Genomic DNA, 17,330 nt, shown 5'->3' with positions numbered 1-17,330 from the left:
TGAAAAGCCACAAGAACATACATCTCTTCTACACTATATCACACTCATTTTTCCCTCATCTTTCTTTAATCTGTGTTTTACTACTAAAATACTTCAGAGTTTGCTTCTCTGGGTTTTTTATAATGTATCTACTTGAAACGGTATGACAAAGGAACATCAAAAAGCAGCTTAGTATTCATAAAGTTCATTAATATAACACATTAATACATAACAAAAGGTAAACAAAGGGCTGCACAAACTTCAGACACAATTAAAATATGTCAACTGGAAAATAATGAATCCATTACAAACAAATTAAGCAATAAAACAGTTGAACACAAGAAATTACAAACAAAATCAAGTAAAACAGCACACAAGGGTATACACGATATATGTCATTAATATTCAACTGAATATGAAACATTTAATACAATTTGGTCTAATCAGGAAATCCCAGTGAGACCAAATACAGTTTTAATCTATATTTGAACATGGTAAATTAGTCCTTCACTGAACATGAGTGAAAGATCATTAAAAACTCTCAAAAGGATTCAGTGCTGCGATGTGACCGCAACGTGAGAGTTGGCTGCAACAGATTTTTTTAAGGTTTCACAAACCTGAAGAATTGAAAGGGTTTAAATTGTCACTTCTCAGTGACACGATTTCTAATTTGAATTTCTAAGTTTGGGCCACTGACCAAAGCATACACAAACAATACTCAGGGGTCCCACCTTAGGTTTCTGGTAGATGAAGGAGACATCCGGCTGTTTTTAGGCCCCTCGTGACCTATGTCCTCATCTATTTAAGCAATACATGACTTTGGGTTGGGTGGAAGACACAGTGGGTGTTTGACAAGTGGAGGAAGTGCTCTACAAACATGCTGGCACTACCCTTTATTTTAAAGACGACAGTTTAATTAAAGAACTATTCATAAGTTCATCACTAAGTTAAGTTTAAGTGGAAAGTCATTTTTTTGAGTTTTTAAGAGACTATTAACTACTTTTCAACCACTGATCTAATGATCTTTGATGAAGTTTGTAGTTTGAGGTATATCCTTTTTTTTTTTTTTTTAAGTAAAATGTCAGGTCAGATATGTCAACCATATCCCATAATACCTCTTTACTCTTCTGATCTCAACAGGTCAGATATTAGCAGGCTGGATTTAACTGTCAGTTGGTTCCACCTGGCAGATAGTACATGTAAATAAGTATTATGAACACTTATGAAAGTTGTTGCGCAGCAACTTTGATTTGAAGGTGGTGATGGACACTGAGCTGTCGATTTAAATCATCTCTTGCAGGATCTCAGGTAAACCCACTGTGTTTCAGAATCTGCCGCATTCAGCCAAAATATGAACCCACCTGACCTCTGTTCAGATCTTAAATCTTAAAATAAATAAAACAGTATGAATAACCCAAACTAACAAGGCGTGTTCTCTTACATTTGTAGAAACAGATACCATGACAACAGTATTTTATTTATTGGTAGAAAACATGTGAATCTACAGTACAGTATAAAACATGAAAAGTAATGTTACAGACAACTAAGGCAGGATACTGAAATGTAGAAACAGCAGACTTTTTAAATGAGAGGTGTGTGTTTGTGTGTTTAGGAGGGAACCCAGATGTTGCCGTGCGTGTCGGGAGCCTGGTTGTAAGGAATGTTCCAGATCCACGGCTGATCTGAAAACAGAGACAGAAGAGAGGTCAGGAAAATTACATGCATACTTTCAAAATAATGGGAACCTTCAGGAGCAGCATTAGTTCCTGTTACGGTTTATCTCAGAGATTCCATCATTTTTAAACAATGCAACAATCATGAATATTAGAACAATTGTTTTTGGTATAATAACTAATTAATGACAAGAAAATATTGCTAAAATATGGTTAAGTGACACTTAAACCTTCTGCATATTGATTGGCGTTAACAAATTAACTACATGCAAGTGAGCATAACAAACCAAGAGAGCGACCGTGAGCTGTGTGGCTGCTTTTCAGCTTCGCTTTAACTAAACTTTACAGAAGTGTGTGGATACAACTACTGCTCCATTTAACCAGTTCATGGGAAGACTTATTCAGATCTGTGAAATTAAATGCTTGTTTTTACAACAACTGTTCAACACAGCAAACAGAGTGTCTGAGAAGGTCGCAGGAAGCACTTTAAACCCATTCACATTCTCTTTAAAGTACAGACAATGCCCAATTCACACAAAAAAGATTTAAAGAACATAAACAAAAACATACATAAAATAATCGAGGGACACAGAGACAATTGTCAAAATGAGTTCAGCAGTATGCCATCATTCCCAAGAAATTGTTTCAGTTTTGGATAAAGGCAAAAACTATGAGATAAAAATATACAGCGACAACACTGTCAGCTAAAGTAAAAGCTTACAATGATTTCAAGTTCTCTTTGATGTTCTCTCAAACTTCTCTGCTGTCACCTCAGAAGCTGCTGTAGCGAAAAAATGTCCCCTCGGGGATTAATAAAGTAACTACCTAACCACAGCTGTACTTTTAGTATCATCTCTGTAGTCGTTTGTAACCACCACTAGAGGTCACTATAACACACATGAAGTTTAAAGCTTGTAGAGTTTTTTTGGATGAATGGATCCCTATTTTGTTATTCTCAGGCGCGCACGCGCACACACACACACACACACACACACACACACACACACACACACACACACACACACACACACACACACACACACACACACACACACACAATGAGGCGCACATGCATGCACACAAATGACCTGACCTATTGTAACAGAATAGAAATTCTTCATTGTGCCAGAAACGAAGAAGAAGAAGAAGAGTGGAAGCTTGAAAATGATGCTGGTTTTTAATACCATTAAGAAATCTATGTTTTATGAGTAAAATGTTCTCGACACATTTGTTAAACCTCAAGGATACACACAAAGTGTGTGAGTAAAAGATTTACATTTATAAATTCAATGTATTTAAAGGCTCTGCTAAAGCCCACAACTGCCCTGTTATTAAAGGCTTCTTTTTAAACATAATGTGTACATATACATAAAAAAAAACTGGAGAAGCTTTCTGTAAAAATACCCTAAATGTTTGCATATCCTTTAACATTGTCCTTTATGAATAAAAAGAAAATACAAAAAAAGAAAAGAATGTTTCCTCAACATCGAAAGAAATGAGCCCAGACTGAACTATTGCACACACCACGTCACGGTGACCAACCCGGGTGGTTCAGTGAGGGTTACACCCCTAGAAAACTGTGTTAAAGTGCAGTGAAACATGAAAATATACACACTCCATGCATACACGCACAAACACAGGAAAACTCCTGTACCTTGAGCAGAGTAGCATGTAGGAGGGAGGTCAAAGGGCACCGGGAAACCAGAGGAGGATGAAGAGACAGGAAATGGATTTTTGTCAACGGGGAAGGTTTTCATGTTCTGTAAGGAGACAAACGTTGCACCACGAATGACTTCACACCCGCTCTGTGTAAGAAAACCCTTCTATTGATGCACAAAGTAATGGAATATATTATTTCCTGCACAGTATGTTTGAGGGATAAACACATTTGAAGGCGTGTACTGGCTGAACACTGCACACGTCATCTGCCCCACACTCTCACAGCGTCTCTGTTTGTGTTGTTTGTGTGTTGCTCTTACAAAGGCGGACGGCACGTAGAGGACTCCCAGCTCGTACGAACGCACCATCACCTGAGTGTTGTTCTTCTCCAGAGCACCCCACGCTGCCTTGGACAGATTGGCACTGAAACACACAGCACACACATAAAACACTTCAAACATAATGATATGATACATTACATACAACCACAATGCAAACATGATACAAGCATATTCTGTTATCAGAGATGATCCCATCTAACATATGATATATTGCTAATCACATTATCAATAAGTGGAAATTTAATTATAAAACGTGTGTTTCTGCTGATTCTTTATTTTATTTTTTTAAATGATGAAAAAAATATAACTATCATTATGTTTATTAGAACAGTGATTCCCAAACTGTGGTATGTGTACCACTGGTGGTACGTGTTTCTCAACCTGGTGGTCCTCAAGACCCATGCTGTAACAACTGCAGTCCAGCTGGCCTAAGTTCAAACAATTGTAATTATATTACAGACAACAGTTATATATATATATAACTATATATAACTATATATAGTTATATATATATACATCATATCAAAATGATGTAAAATTTAGTTTCTAATCATTTAAATATTTAAAAAAATTAAAATTTGCCTATGCTTAACTACATAGGGAGATGTGATGTCACACCTGATGTAGCGCAGAGCTAACATTAGTTTGAATATGGGCTCCTTAAGCAGCGATTTTAACAAACAGAATGAGTGAAATTTTAAAATGGCTACAAAGTCCAAAACACAGTCGTGAGACAGGTGACAACACAGGACGTGACAAATAAGAAAGGCAGAGAGAAGGCTGCAAGCCCAAATAAGTGATTTCTTTGCACAAATATTGAAGTAATAAGAGAGCACTATAGATCATGTAAACACGAATAAAAAAAAAAAGATAATTCCACTTTAGAAAAATAAAAAAATTAGAAGTTTGGACACACGAACACACACCTTGTGACGAGGAACCAGGCGAGTTGAGTGAAATCTGGCGATGCCCTCATGTATGTTTTTATATGTGGCATGGCGTGACTCCTCCCAGTCGTATTCGCCTTCCAGCGGCTGAACATACACACACACACACACACACACACACACACACACACACATACATACACATATACACACATGCACGGACACACATGGATGAATATAGTCTGCTGTGTAAACTAGTCACCCTGTACGTAGCCTTCTCCTGTCACTCCCATCCACATTTAAATGCAATGTATGTGTGCAGAACTCATAGGGTACGACCCGCTATAGGACTGGGGTATTTTAAATGTTAAAAATAAATATGTCGATAAATTATTCTAGCACAGTTTTGACCCATAAATCATATGAAATAATGGCCCATGGAAAGTCACCTCTTAGCTGCTAAACATAATTAAACCACCAGTGGCCTTCGTTTCTTCCGACATGTTGGCCCGATGAGTAATTTTGCAATCTGGGAAAGTTAACCAGACTGACAATAAACCACAACCTGGTAGACATATTCAGAAGTCCTCTGACATGGCAACCACGACTGAGAGCAGTTTCTTAAATGTTCGGTGGTTTAGTCGTCTCAGCAGTTTTCAGCTGGCATGTGAACACTGATGTTGGATTAAACAGCTCTGCTAATTAGATAGTTAACTAAGCCATGGACCAACTACGTATTTAAACTGATATATATACAGCGTGTGTATTTGGAATCAGATTCATCACTCGCTTTCGGTTGGTGGACATCGACATCTCTCGTCTATCTCTAAGCTGGTTGTTGTACATTTGGTCACTGATTTGTGAAAAAGATTCCGTATTAAAAACCAAAGTGAAAGCTAATCTGACAAAGTCAGTAAAAAAGACTGCAACAATCATAGACTACAGGAGGTGACATATCCTTACAGCAGGACGGACTCTTCAGTAGTCGAGAGGAACTTACTGGAAGTACGAGTGGAGCCAGAGCTGTTTCTGAGCTGTCTGGATGCTGTAAGGAAGAGAGCCTCCAGCTGGAGGGCAAAATCATCCACATCACTATTAAATACACAGCAGTCACCAAGTAATGAATCAATCAGAAACTCAGACACTTTATATATTACGTTTTCAAAGGGGTTATGGCCACTGTAACAAATACTAACTGCATTTGGAAAAAGTATTTTATCTGCATCTTTCAGGACATGTAATATGTTGTTAAATTAATGTTGTAAATATAAGGAAAAGAAAACTCACCTGGGTAACCTTCTAAACTCGTCCTCACATCTTCGACTGAGGGATACAGCTAAAAAAAAAATCCCGGCATATAAGCAACGTGTTTCAGAATTTCAAAGCTTCATACTCTTAAAGACAGTCTGTGTAACTACTTATGACCTATGTCCAAACATGGCAGCTACAGGATAATGGTTAATACTGACTCAGTAATATCAGTTACAGCTAAATCTACCCAAAGTTTTCTAACATTAGAAACCACTGGTCATATCAGACCAAGTGTGGATGTAGTAACAAAAACCCCTGAGTGAATTGTGCTGGGAAGAAGTGGGTTTTACTACTTAGTGTTGAAAATACACAAGAAGGAAAATGTGTTATTTCTTTTAAGTCTTCAGCTTTAATTACATACAAATGTACAAGAGATTATTCAGAGGTGCCAGTGGGGCAAATAGTGTAAAACCTTGCTGAGTCAAATACTTTCCTGTCTTAGTGAACACAGTTATAGTAGAAGCAGCAATAGTAGTAATAATAGAAAGCTTAGTTTGAAATAACTTTTTAACAAGCAGCAGACCATCTTGTGTTTGTGTTGGAGGAACGTACCAAGTGCACGGGGGCGTCTGAGCGTAGAGAGGATCTTCCCAGCGTGGTCAGGGTGCGCTGAAACTCAGCCGCCAACCACTTGGTCTTATCCAGTCCCATGGAGCCGATGCTGGAGAACTGGCCAATCACAGGCCACCTTTCCTCGTCGGGGACAGGATCTGTGTGCTCATACAGCAGCTAAAAAGAAAATAACACAATAAAGAGAAAAATGTGAGGTCCTAAATTTAAAGTGCTGTTATAGTTTGAATATGGCAATATAATATTGTTTTACGTGACATTAGATTACATTGACAACTTTAACACCTTTTTCCAATTAATCTGGTTGTTGTAGTGCTATTCTCTGTGTTTTAAATGCAGCCAAAGACCACATCAGATCTCTTTTGGAAGTGCAAAAAGCAGCGCTGCTCAGGCACAAGCTAAAAACCAATAAGTGTTGAGTGACAACAGAAAAGAACCATACCTGTGTTTTTGCATGTTTTACCTCTTTTACCTCTAATTGCATATATTTTGTGTCATTACTGACTATTGTCCAAATTACACCAGAACTGTTTAAAATAATATCTAGGAAAAGTACAACATTAAAAAAAAAAATGCAGTCTTAGAACTTAATTAATCAAAGTACAGCTTGTCCATGTTGTTTTGTGTTGTTGTGTTCAACTATTGAACACCGTTCTAAACAGAAGCCTCTGTGATAAATGAAACAACCAAATTATCCTTTTGTGTACTGATTAACATCTGGGTTTTATTTTCCAAAACTGCCAGTGTCCGCAAACAATTCTGATGCTGGAACATTTCACAAAACGCTTACTGGCATGAGTCTAGTGTGACATAATGAGGGCTGATCACTTGCAAACAAATTTCAAGTTAGTAAGGAAATAGTGGGATCATGATGGAAGCAGAAAAAATAAAGGAAATCTTTACCTTCCTCATCCTCAGGTGGCCCCAGCGCTCCATGTCTGGACCGACATACCTCCCCGGACTCGAGCCGACCAAATACACCCTGATAACGGAGAGAAAGATGACAGGAAGCTGTTACTGTACTGATTTCAGTCACAACTGCATCTTCTTACATCTCAAGGGAGGTTAAGATAAAAGTCTGCATCGCTTCTGTGTATCTGTACCTTGTCTCTGACAGGTCGTGCTCTTTGATTTGTTGGATCCACTCTTCGAGTTCTTGTGCCCGGTATGACGCCAGGTAGTCCAGCAGGTCCCTCTTAAAGAAGGTGGGCGACTCACCTGCGCTTGCACTACTTCCCTTTGGTAACCGTGGAAACAGAGGGCTCATCCACATCCTAGTTTGGGGAAAAACAGATTTAGATGCATTTTCCACAACCAAACCTTACATAATGTGTAAATATGAAGCTGGAGCCTTTCATGAATTGATAAGCAGGCCAGACACACCCCTGTGATTTCTGGTACCAGTCAGCTCTGATGAGGTTGGAGGTCAGGATGACGACTCGGAAGCCTTCCTCATACCACAGCAACATCATCTTCCTGCACAAAGACAACCAAACAAAACAGAGCAACTCCCTGGTTTATAGGTGTCAAAATTTGAGACCTTTTAATACCATCCAAGGATTGTTTTTTGAGGAAACTGAATTTATTGCTTAATAACACTTGTCAACATCAAACTCAGGTTTAATACTTTCATTCAGTAGGTACAAAGAGTTAAATAATATTGATGATATAAGTTGAGAACAGCGCAACAGATCTATTTCAATGCAAACATTTTATATGATATGATTTGATACGCTACGAATTTTTATTTGCCAGAGCAGGAAAAGCTCTGATGTAACTGGTAACGTGAACAATAGATGAGCCATTCAAGAACACAATAGCAGGGAAGTGAATCTGTGTCACTTTACATGTGATGCTGTCATTATTAATGATCCTATTTTGCTATGACAAGTCAAAATGTCTGCTTAGAAAAGTACAGTGCTCTACAAATCACTGTCATGCCTCTAGTTATCACAATAACTTAAAAATGTGTTAATTAATTTAGATCTAATTAGCTTAATTTCAAAACCACATAAATCAGGATGTGCTATATCAGTCCACATTTAAAGGCTTGACAAGACTATTTGTCCGCTCCGTGTTCAAGGCACCGACACATGTAGTACAAATTTTGTAATTCAAACTAACAACTGAAAGTAGACGAACAATAGAAAGTGATACTGGTGAGAAATATAAATTCTTACGTGTGGTGAGTTCCAAAAGCAATGTCCAGCTTGGCCTGTCAAAATAAAAGTCATTAGTTACAAACATTACCTCCATTTAAAGGGAATCCAGAGTTTAAAAAGCAATTCTCAGCAGGACTGTCCCACTTAAGACTTCACAGTGAACATAATCTCAACTACTTTCCCATGTTAAACAGCTGTTTCCTGCGGTGGGGTTTGTACCTGGCAGAAGCGAACATGTGGAAAGGGCTGAGCCTGCTGCACCAGTCGGGCCTTGGCCTCCCTCTTATCTCCGTGGACGATCAGAACCGGACGATCTCTGAAAATACAAACCGAGCGTTAAAGCTGGACACGACTCAGACAAGTTTGACCTGCATCTTTACTTTCTTTCTCTTGTACTTGTACTTTCCACTACTGTTTGTAATATTGAAGAATACAAAAGAGATTCCTTATTTGGGTTTGTAAAGAGAGTTTTTATGTTTCATGTAATTAAAGTCCTGTAATCAGTGTGAGGTGGACATCATCAGATGATCACTAATCAGAAAACTGAAGATATGTCAGTGATGATGTGATGGCTGTAAAGAAGAAGCAGAACTTACCTGAACTCTGGTGGGTACTGCTGAACCATCCAGGCGATATCAAAGCAGTAGTTAAACTACAAAGGAACAGAGAGGACAATTTAAAATGGTACGGCCATTCTTGTATTTTTTGGACTAAATCACTTTGTATTTTGGACCTGATGGTATTAAATGAAAAGTAAAGGGATCATTAAATTCATCCTGAGAGGTTTGTGGCATATTTATGATCCATCTGATAGCTGTTGACATATTTCACTAAACATTTCATCCTCTTGCGGCACAACAAAAAAAGTCAAGATATCAGCAAAGTCTTTGAGATTCATCCTCTTGAGACCATGAACGTCTGTACTAAAATTCTCAGCAGTCTGTCCAGCAGATGTTGAGATTTTTCAGTCTAGACAAAAGCCAACTGACCAATGAAAGCTGAGTACAACAATCCACAGAAAATTGTTGGTAACTCACCTGAACAGATTCCTTCAGGGTCCCAAATAACGGAGAGAGAATGTCTTGATGGAAGAAAAAAAAACGTGCTGTGAATATTAGATCGAACTAAAGTATTAAGGGCCACAATAGGTGGTAGTCCAAAGGCAGGCAGATATCCACGGGGGAATTGAAATGGAGGGCATAAAAACGAGAACCTTCAATTAACTCCCTACTGATGAGGTCGCACTGAACCACAAGTGACAAACATTACTCCAAGTTTCCCTTTTTATCCCACTGATACAGCCCCACAGATTCACACTAGGAGTCACATGTTGAATGTTAAGTCAGACTAAAACCAAACTCACCTCTGATGTGCAGCGCTCCGCTGTTGTACTTCCTGTCCAGGCCTGTGACTTTGTTGAGGTAAAACCTGTAGGTGTCATTCAGACGGGGAGCACAGGTTTCAAAGAAGTCGTCCGGCTCGTCGATGTAGTAGAGTCGGCCGTGGGGACTCGGAGGACGCTCGTTCACCACCTTCACTTTCTTTGCTTCGGGGCTGGGAGGCGCCCTCTTTGGTAAGTCACTGACACTCTTCTTCTTCACATCTCTATCATCTTCATCACTATCTGACAGAGCCCAGCCCGACTCATCGGATGCAGATTTTCTCCGCTTTCCAGCTAATGAAGGACTGGTTTCATACTTTCCTGGGTTTATCTGGTTCATTGCGGCTGACTGTCTCGCCTCTGAGCCGACGGCCAGTGAGGACACCTGAGGTTTGGCTGGTTCTGGTTTCACCTCCGCAGGCGCTGGTACTGGTCCTGGAGAAGCAGACCTACGGGAGCTGTGATGGGATTCAGCAGGTCGACGGGATGTAGTAGTCCCGGAAGGAGGAAGACCCTCATCATCGTCATCACTGCTGGAGATGGTCCACTTGCCGTGTTGACTGTCCTGAGACATGCCTGACCAGAGACAGAGAAGTATTTTAAAGGGGGAACACGGATAGCTGACATTTTACCCCATATTTGAACGTTTTTGTTGCCTGACCAGCAGTGTTTTGGAATAAGTAGTTACGTGTAATTAAATTAAAAGTGATTGTAATCAGTTACAGTTTTTGAGAAAAAATATGGAATAAAATTACAGGTTCTATTAAAAATGATGGTGATAAAGAAGAAGTTACATCTGAATATATTGTTTTGGGTGAAAAGCTTATATGTAGAATATAATATGTTGCTTTGCATCTTCTCGAGTCTTAAGTGAGTCGACCTGAATGTAGACTTGATTTGAGGAACATTTCTCATTCACTGGAGTCAGTTTTGATCTACATGATCTACTGTAATTTGTTTTGGTTATCTTTTTAGGACTTTTCAGCTTCATTGCCCAGTTTAAAACATTTGTTAGAAAATGTATGAAGTAATTAACTAAAATATTTGCGTTACTGGCGTAACTAGTGATCTGTAGCCCATTACATTTCAAAGGTAACCATCACCACTCTGTTACAAATAGAAACTCATCTTGCAGTAATGATAGACTTAGTACACCTCACAGTATTTTAACAATCTAGTGGGGACAGTTTCTGTTTGTAACTATGAGCCTGAGGAAGAAAGATTTCCTTTTGAGTACTGTGAGCATGGTTTGCTTCTGAGGGCTCAAAAGGAGGGATATAAATTCTTTATTAAATAAAATACACAAATAAATACTGTCGGAGAAGATGCATTTCTGATTTATGATGAGGGTTTAAACAGGCTGGTGGAAAGTGGAAATATAACACGTGTGCATAGATACAATTTATGCAGGAATAAAAGAATAATCCGAAAAACACGCAGTCACAATAAATACGAATGAGCTGCACAGATATGCAGAAGCAACATTAAAATAGCATATAAAAACACGTATTAAATAACTAACACGTTGATATGATCGTGTTATGAGGAGCGTGGTGGTAATGTGCAGGCTGAGCGTGGTGTTTGCTTTACCAGGTCAGAAAAGAAAGCAGCGACACACTTTAGCTCTGATGTGAATGAAGAGACTCTTTTCAATCCACCGCGTTCAAACTCACAACAACACATCCATGAAACAAACCAGTGCGAGAGGCGCACAAGGTACACAAGTCCGGGTGGAAACAACTCCAACTGTAGTTCCGCCGTAACGGCGGGGAACTATGCAAACGGAGCAGCGCCTCAGTAACGAGTTCAACAAGCAAAGGTTGGTACAGTTTTATGCAATTGTGTCTACTATAGTCTGTATTTTTATTTAAATATATTTACAATAGAGAGATTCGTTTATGTAAGTTTATTCATTTATTTTTGTTTGCAGTGGTGGAATGTAAGTTGGCTGGCTTACATTTGCCCAGTAGTGAGTATTTTTGTTCCAAGCTACTTTATACTTCATTACATTTCTGGGGGATATAGTGTACTTTTTACTTTTATTGCATTTATTTCACAGCTGTAGCCACAACATCACAAAACAAATTAAGTACCTTTAAAATATGATGCACTGCTGATGCAACATCCCAATAATATTTACAGTTGGAGCTCAAATAATAATGATACGTCAATCAAGAGAAATAAATTTGATTAATGATTTGATTCTATACCCATTTATCCTTAACAGGGTCAAAGGGAAACTGCATGGAGCCTACAGCTTGGGTACCCCTTGGACAGGTACAGTACCAGTCCTGTGACAGAAAGACACACAACAATTCACGCTAACATTCACACCCTCAGATTTTGTCACTTCATTTATGGGATGTGAGCTACACCAACCATCCTCAACAATATGAGGAAAGGAAATATGTCATCCCAGTAACAACAACTGAGATGAGGCTGATTTTGTTGATGATGGCAGATGAGGCGGTAGTGGACGTAGCTGTGGTTGCAGCAGCTGTGGTTGCAGCATCTGTGGTTGCAGCAGCTGTAGTTGCAGCAGCTGCAGTTGCAGCAGCTGTGGTTGCAGCATCTGTGGTTGCAGCAGCTGTAGTTGCAGCAGCTGTAGTTGCAGCAGCTGTGGTTGCAGCAGCTGTAGTTGCAGCAGCTGTGGTTGCAGCTGGAGCTGCTGTGGTTGCAGCAGCTGTGGTTGCAGCAGCTGTAGTTACAGCAGCTGTAGTTGCAGCAGCTGTGGTTGCAGCAGCTGTAGTTACAGCAGCTGTAGTTGCAGCAGCTGTGGTTGCAGCTGGAGCTGCTGTAGTTGCAGCAGCTGTGGTTGCAGCAGCTGTGGTTACAGCAGCTGTAGTTGCAGCAGCTGTGGTTGCAGCTGGAGCTGCTGTGGTTGCAGCAGCTGTGGTTGCAGCAGCTGTAGTTGCAGCAGCTGTGGTTGCAGCAGCTGTGGTTGCAGCAGCTGTAGTTGCAGCAGCTGTGGTTGCAGCAGCTGTAGTTGCAGCAGCTGTGGTTGCAGCTGGAGCTGCTGTGGTTGCAGCAGCTGTGGTTGCAGCAGCTGTAGTTACAGCAGCTGTAGTTGCAGCAGCTGTGGTTGCAGCAGCTGTGGTTGCAGCAGCTGTGGTTACAGCAGCTGTAGTTGCAGCAGCTGTGGTTGCAGCTGGAGCTGCTGTGGTTGCAGCAGCTGTGGTTGCAGCAGCTGTAGTTGCAGCTGCTGTGGTTGCAGCAGCTGTGGTTGTAGCAGCTGTGGTTGCAGCAGCTGTAGTTGCAGCAGCTGTGGTTGCAGCAGCTGTAGTTACAGCAGCTGTGGTTGCAGCTGGAGCTGCTGTGGTTGCAGCTGCAGTTGTGATGGTTGTCTGTGTGTTGGCATAGGCTGTTTTGAGAAGTAAATGTTTGATCAGTTTCACATTTCAAACTGAAATAACAACTTTGTGAGAAGTACAAGTCGCTCTTACCAACAAACAGAAGAAGGATGTCACAGATCTTTGCCTGCATGGTAATGTAGTTTCTCCTCTGTGGTTTCTGAAAATAAAGTTGGTTGTGGTCATCATTAGGTAATGAAAGCCTGAAAATCAGTTCCCTTTTAAGCAAACATAAAGCTGTTAAACTCAGAGCTAAAACTGCTTTCTTCTATTTTCAGTGCATACACATCAATTTAAAGCTGCTGAGTCAGTAGTTTAAACACACCTACTACAGGTTCCACAACCTAAATAACAGGTGACGAGTGACTGGCTGGGGTTCTTGGTTTGTTTGTTTGTTTGTTTTCCCCCTATAATAACATCCTGTCTTTCTTTGTTCCATGAGGAAGTTTTTTTTATTAAATTATTTTGCATAATGAGTTGCCTACAGCAGGTACAACTGATACAAGATAAACTTATTTTCATGCTGCAAACTGCTCTTCTTTTATGGCAGTTCTGGAAAACAAGTTCAAAGCTTATATCTTACAATATTGTAAATGTAGGATTCTTTTTTTTTTTTTTAAGTAAATTTTCTCAAGTTTGGGATGTCTATCCTTCAAAGGGTCTCCTGCATTTCTTGAAACTGATTTATCTACATCTGTTTGATAAATGTGCAATTAGAAATTTATAGATTAGATATGTTTTTTTAATTTAAAATATAATCTTGCAATGACCCAATGCAGCTCTTGTGTTCTTTAAATCAAAAATACTTTCATAAAAAAATAAAGTGGCTATGGTGAAATAATATGAAGCAAGGAAGCATAAAAAATACATTTCCAAGTGAATACTCTAACTGGTATAAAAAAAAAATACGTATTGCGTTGATTCAAATAGGAGTAATATTTCAAAATGGTTTAGAAATACTTACAGATTGATGTTCTTGATCGTCGTGTGCTGCTGTGTCTCTGAAGCTCTGAAGGATTGTCTCTGTTTCCAGCTCTTCTTTTATAAGCAACAGGACAGCGACAACATGTGGTGACACCAGCCTGAAGACAAAGCTGAGACAAATATGTGCAGATGGAGTAATGGCGGCTTTCGTCATGGTTAAAGGTGAGCGCCCTGTCATTTCCTACATTTCTCTGCTTTTGTCCTTCAGACGTTGTGAAAAGCAGAGAAATGTAGGAAATGACAGGGCGCTCACCTTTAACCATGACGAAAGCCGCCATTACTCCATCTGCACATATTTGTCTCAGCTTTGTCCTCTGACATTTTTGTGACATGACATTTCACATTTTACGTGAGTGACTGTGAGATCTATTACCTCTAATGATCTTTTTGTTCCATTGTGCTATTATTGCTGTACTTCCTCACTGAAACCTGCAGATATTTATTTCATGTGTACTAATAAGTAAAAAATGAAAACGCGGAAGTAGAAAGGGGATGAGGATTTTGACTTCCTCTCATCAGAAAACCATTTAGCAGAGAGATTATAATCAGTGTCCTGATCGAATATCTCATCAGTCTGATTGTTTGAACAAGTTCAGAAGCTCGAGTCTTTCACGAGGCTTCATTTCTGAGGTCGAAAATTGTCTTGTGGATTGACAAATGAATAAATACATGGTTTATTCACTTTTACGATATCTGGAGTGTTCAGTCATATTTCAAGGCCTTCATGCACTCACAGGGAATTTGACACGTCATTTTTTTTCTTAGTGTCACATGATAACGACTGACAACGTCCATCCGTTATTGAAGCCAGTGAATAAGAACTGTTTGTGTTAGAGAATGATGTATTACTTCTGTTTGGGGAGACGCCAGCTGTAAATCACTTTAGATACAGGAAACATTTTCGTCTGTTATTGATGTTGCCAGCAGCACTGTCCTCCCAAATCCTGTGATACATTTACATTTGACTCTCATGTTTGCAGAATTTCTTTCTCATCATTTGATGATTCTAACTTCTTTAGTTTTTATAATTAAACTCTAGTGATTTATTTGTTTCTATGCCACCAAATACTTTTCATCTGAATATAAGGAGTCTCTTCAGAAACAATGACAAATTCATTAATTAATTATCTTTATCCAAAGAAGGTCATTGTTGGTGCTATTTACCAACCACCTGACTCTAACATCAAAGATTTGAGTGAAAGTTTGTCCAGTTCTCTTGATCTGATAAACAATAAGTATAAACTCTGTTACATTTGAGGAAATTTTAATATGAACCTGCAAAAATAAGTTATACCCTCACTGTCAGGATTTCAAAACTTTTCATTCCCTATTACTAAATTGACATGAATTAATGACATTTTAGCAACCTGGAATAATAACAGCTAACTCTTTCAGCGAAGGAATTAAGTTTTGTATGTAGACTTATTAGATAATTTCCCCATTTTCCAGGACTCTTTAATCAAGGTCAATAGAGCAAAACATGCCATAATGCACAAAATGAATTATTAACAAGAGGAATATTTCTAAATTTGAAGATATGCTTGCTAGTATTTCATGGTTTGATCTTTGAAGGAAATTGATGCTGATTTTGCACATCAAAATGTTGTGAAAATTCTAGCACTAGATACATTTCTGTCAAGAAATACGGTCAAAACTTGAATACATCTTATTTTAAAGTTGATTTATTAAAGCCCATGAGGAAAAAAAATAAGCTATACATAAAATGTCTAAAATTCTGATCATATTGACCATGGTTTCCCATAGGAATTAATTTATTTAGATCAGCAGAAAAAAATATCTCAGTAAAATGTAAGAGGTGCTCAAAAGATTTAAAATCCACCTGGAAAGTAATAAATTGCTACAAAGACCAGCCCAAAACTACCCTGTCTTTTTTCCTTTTTCAAAATTCTTTCACGTTTCTTTGCGTTTAAAATAGCTGAAAAAAAATTAAGGATTTGTCTTTGTTAATAATGGTCATATAAAATAGCTAACACAATTTTTGCTTGTTGTGGTGATGCACTGGATATTTTTCCAAGGATCTTCCTATTATTTCTTCATTTCTGCTTTCATCTTCAGGTGGTCATGACAGTATTTCTGCATTTGTTGTCCAGCAGGTGAAACAGGCTTTTGCAGCCACTTGCTCACATTTTTGTCTGTCTTTCAAAACTGGTGTATCTATTTTGCCATGTTTTTCTAAATTTAAGAAAAAATTATTTATGAAGGGAAATTGTTTTCATCTCGATTCTAATTTAATCATTTAACACCAATATGGTTACAGGAAAAATCGCTCCACTGAGGCTCTGCTTCATCTGATTGACAAAGTTACCTAGTGGTACAATTAGTCATGTTTGTCATCTTTTCACCACAAACTGCTTCTCTACTCTTTATAATGGTCTAATTTATTATTATCTGTCATATTGTGATATAGTTTGGGCATTTGCTTTACCAACTACACTCCTGGTCGTCCAGAAATGTTTGGTGAGGATTGCAGCCCGATTAGTCATGTATGTCACCTGCTCCTTCAGAAACTCCAGATTCTTACTACTTATGGCATTCAAAGTTTTTCAAATGTGTTTTTATTCATAAGATACACTGAGGAGACGGGAATATTCCCGAGCAGTTCAAGACTTTAAAGCATCAACTCATTAATCTTCAGGTGTTCATCCTCCTAAATTTCTCACTTGCAGAGGTCCATTTTCAATAAGATTTAGGGTGAATGAAATTATGGAATGGCTTTCTCACCCAGAAAACAACTGTCCCTCTTTAACTGCTCCTGGAGCCGCTGTGGTCATTGCTCCTGGAGCTGCTGTGGTCGTTGCTCCTGGGGCCGCTGTGGTCGATTCTACAGAGGCTGCTCCTGGAGCTGTTGCTCCTAAGGTAGCAGTAGCAGTTGTTGAGAAGACTGTGGTTGTTGAAGCAGCCATGGTTGTTTTGGAGGCAGCTGTGGTTCGTGCTGGAACGGCTGTAGTTGTTGCTGGTTCGGTTGTTGTAGTTGCTGGGGCAGCTGTGGTTGTTGCTAGGGCAGTTGTGGTA

The 17,330-nt window shown here is 39.0% G+C and overlaps 1 protein-coding gene across 2 annotated transcripts; it reads right to left on the bottom strand.

The window, feature by feature from the left end:
• Window positions 1–205: 205 nt before the first annotated feature.
• On the bottom strand, window positions 206–12,404 carry tdp1 (tyrosyl-DNA phosphodiesterase 1). 2 transcript variants are annotated; one of them, XM_069174414.1, is made up of 16 exons: window positions 11,554–12,403; window positions 9,946–10,539; window positions 9,620–9,663; window positions 9,179–9,234; window positions 8,802–8,898; window positions 8,601–8,635; window positions 7,804–7,896; window positions 7,524–7,694; window positions 7,324–7,402; window positions 6,403–6,579; window positions 5,827–5,875; window positions 5,540–5,606; window positions 4,579–4,686; window positions 3,632–3,734; window positions 3,307–3,412; window positions 206–1,661 (listed from the first exon to the last, which is right to left on the bottom strand). In XM_069174414.1, the coding sequence occupies exons 2-16, from the start codon at window positions 10,535–10,537 to the stop codon at window positions 1,588–1,590; spliced, it is 1,851 nt and encodes a 616-aa protein (XP_069030515.1). In that variant the 5' UTR covers window positions 10,538–10,539; window positions 11,554–12,403; the 3' UTR covers window positions 206–1,587. The 2 variants fall into 2 exon arrangements, with proteins under 2 accessions (XP_069030515.1, XP_069030516.1); XM_069174415.1 differs by lacking the exon at window positions 4,579–4,686 and having other exon boundaries at window positions 11,554–12,404.
• Between the last annotated feature and the right edge of the window lie 4,926 nt (window positions 12,405–17,330).

The sequence above is a fragment of the Embiotoca jacksoni genome, unplaced genomic scaffold (genome assembly GCF_022577435.1).
Source record: "Embiotoca jacksoni isolate LCO1_2020_lvr unplaced genomic scaffold, fEmbJac1.0.p SCAF_6, whole genome shotgun sequence".
NCBI classification, from domain to species: Eukaryota; Metazoa; Chordata; class Actinopteri; family Embiotocidae; genus Embiotoca; species Embiotoca jacksoni.
This window is presented reverse-complemented; position numbering and strand designations above follow the sequence as displayed.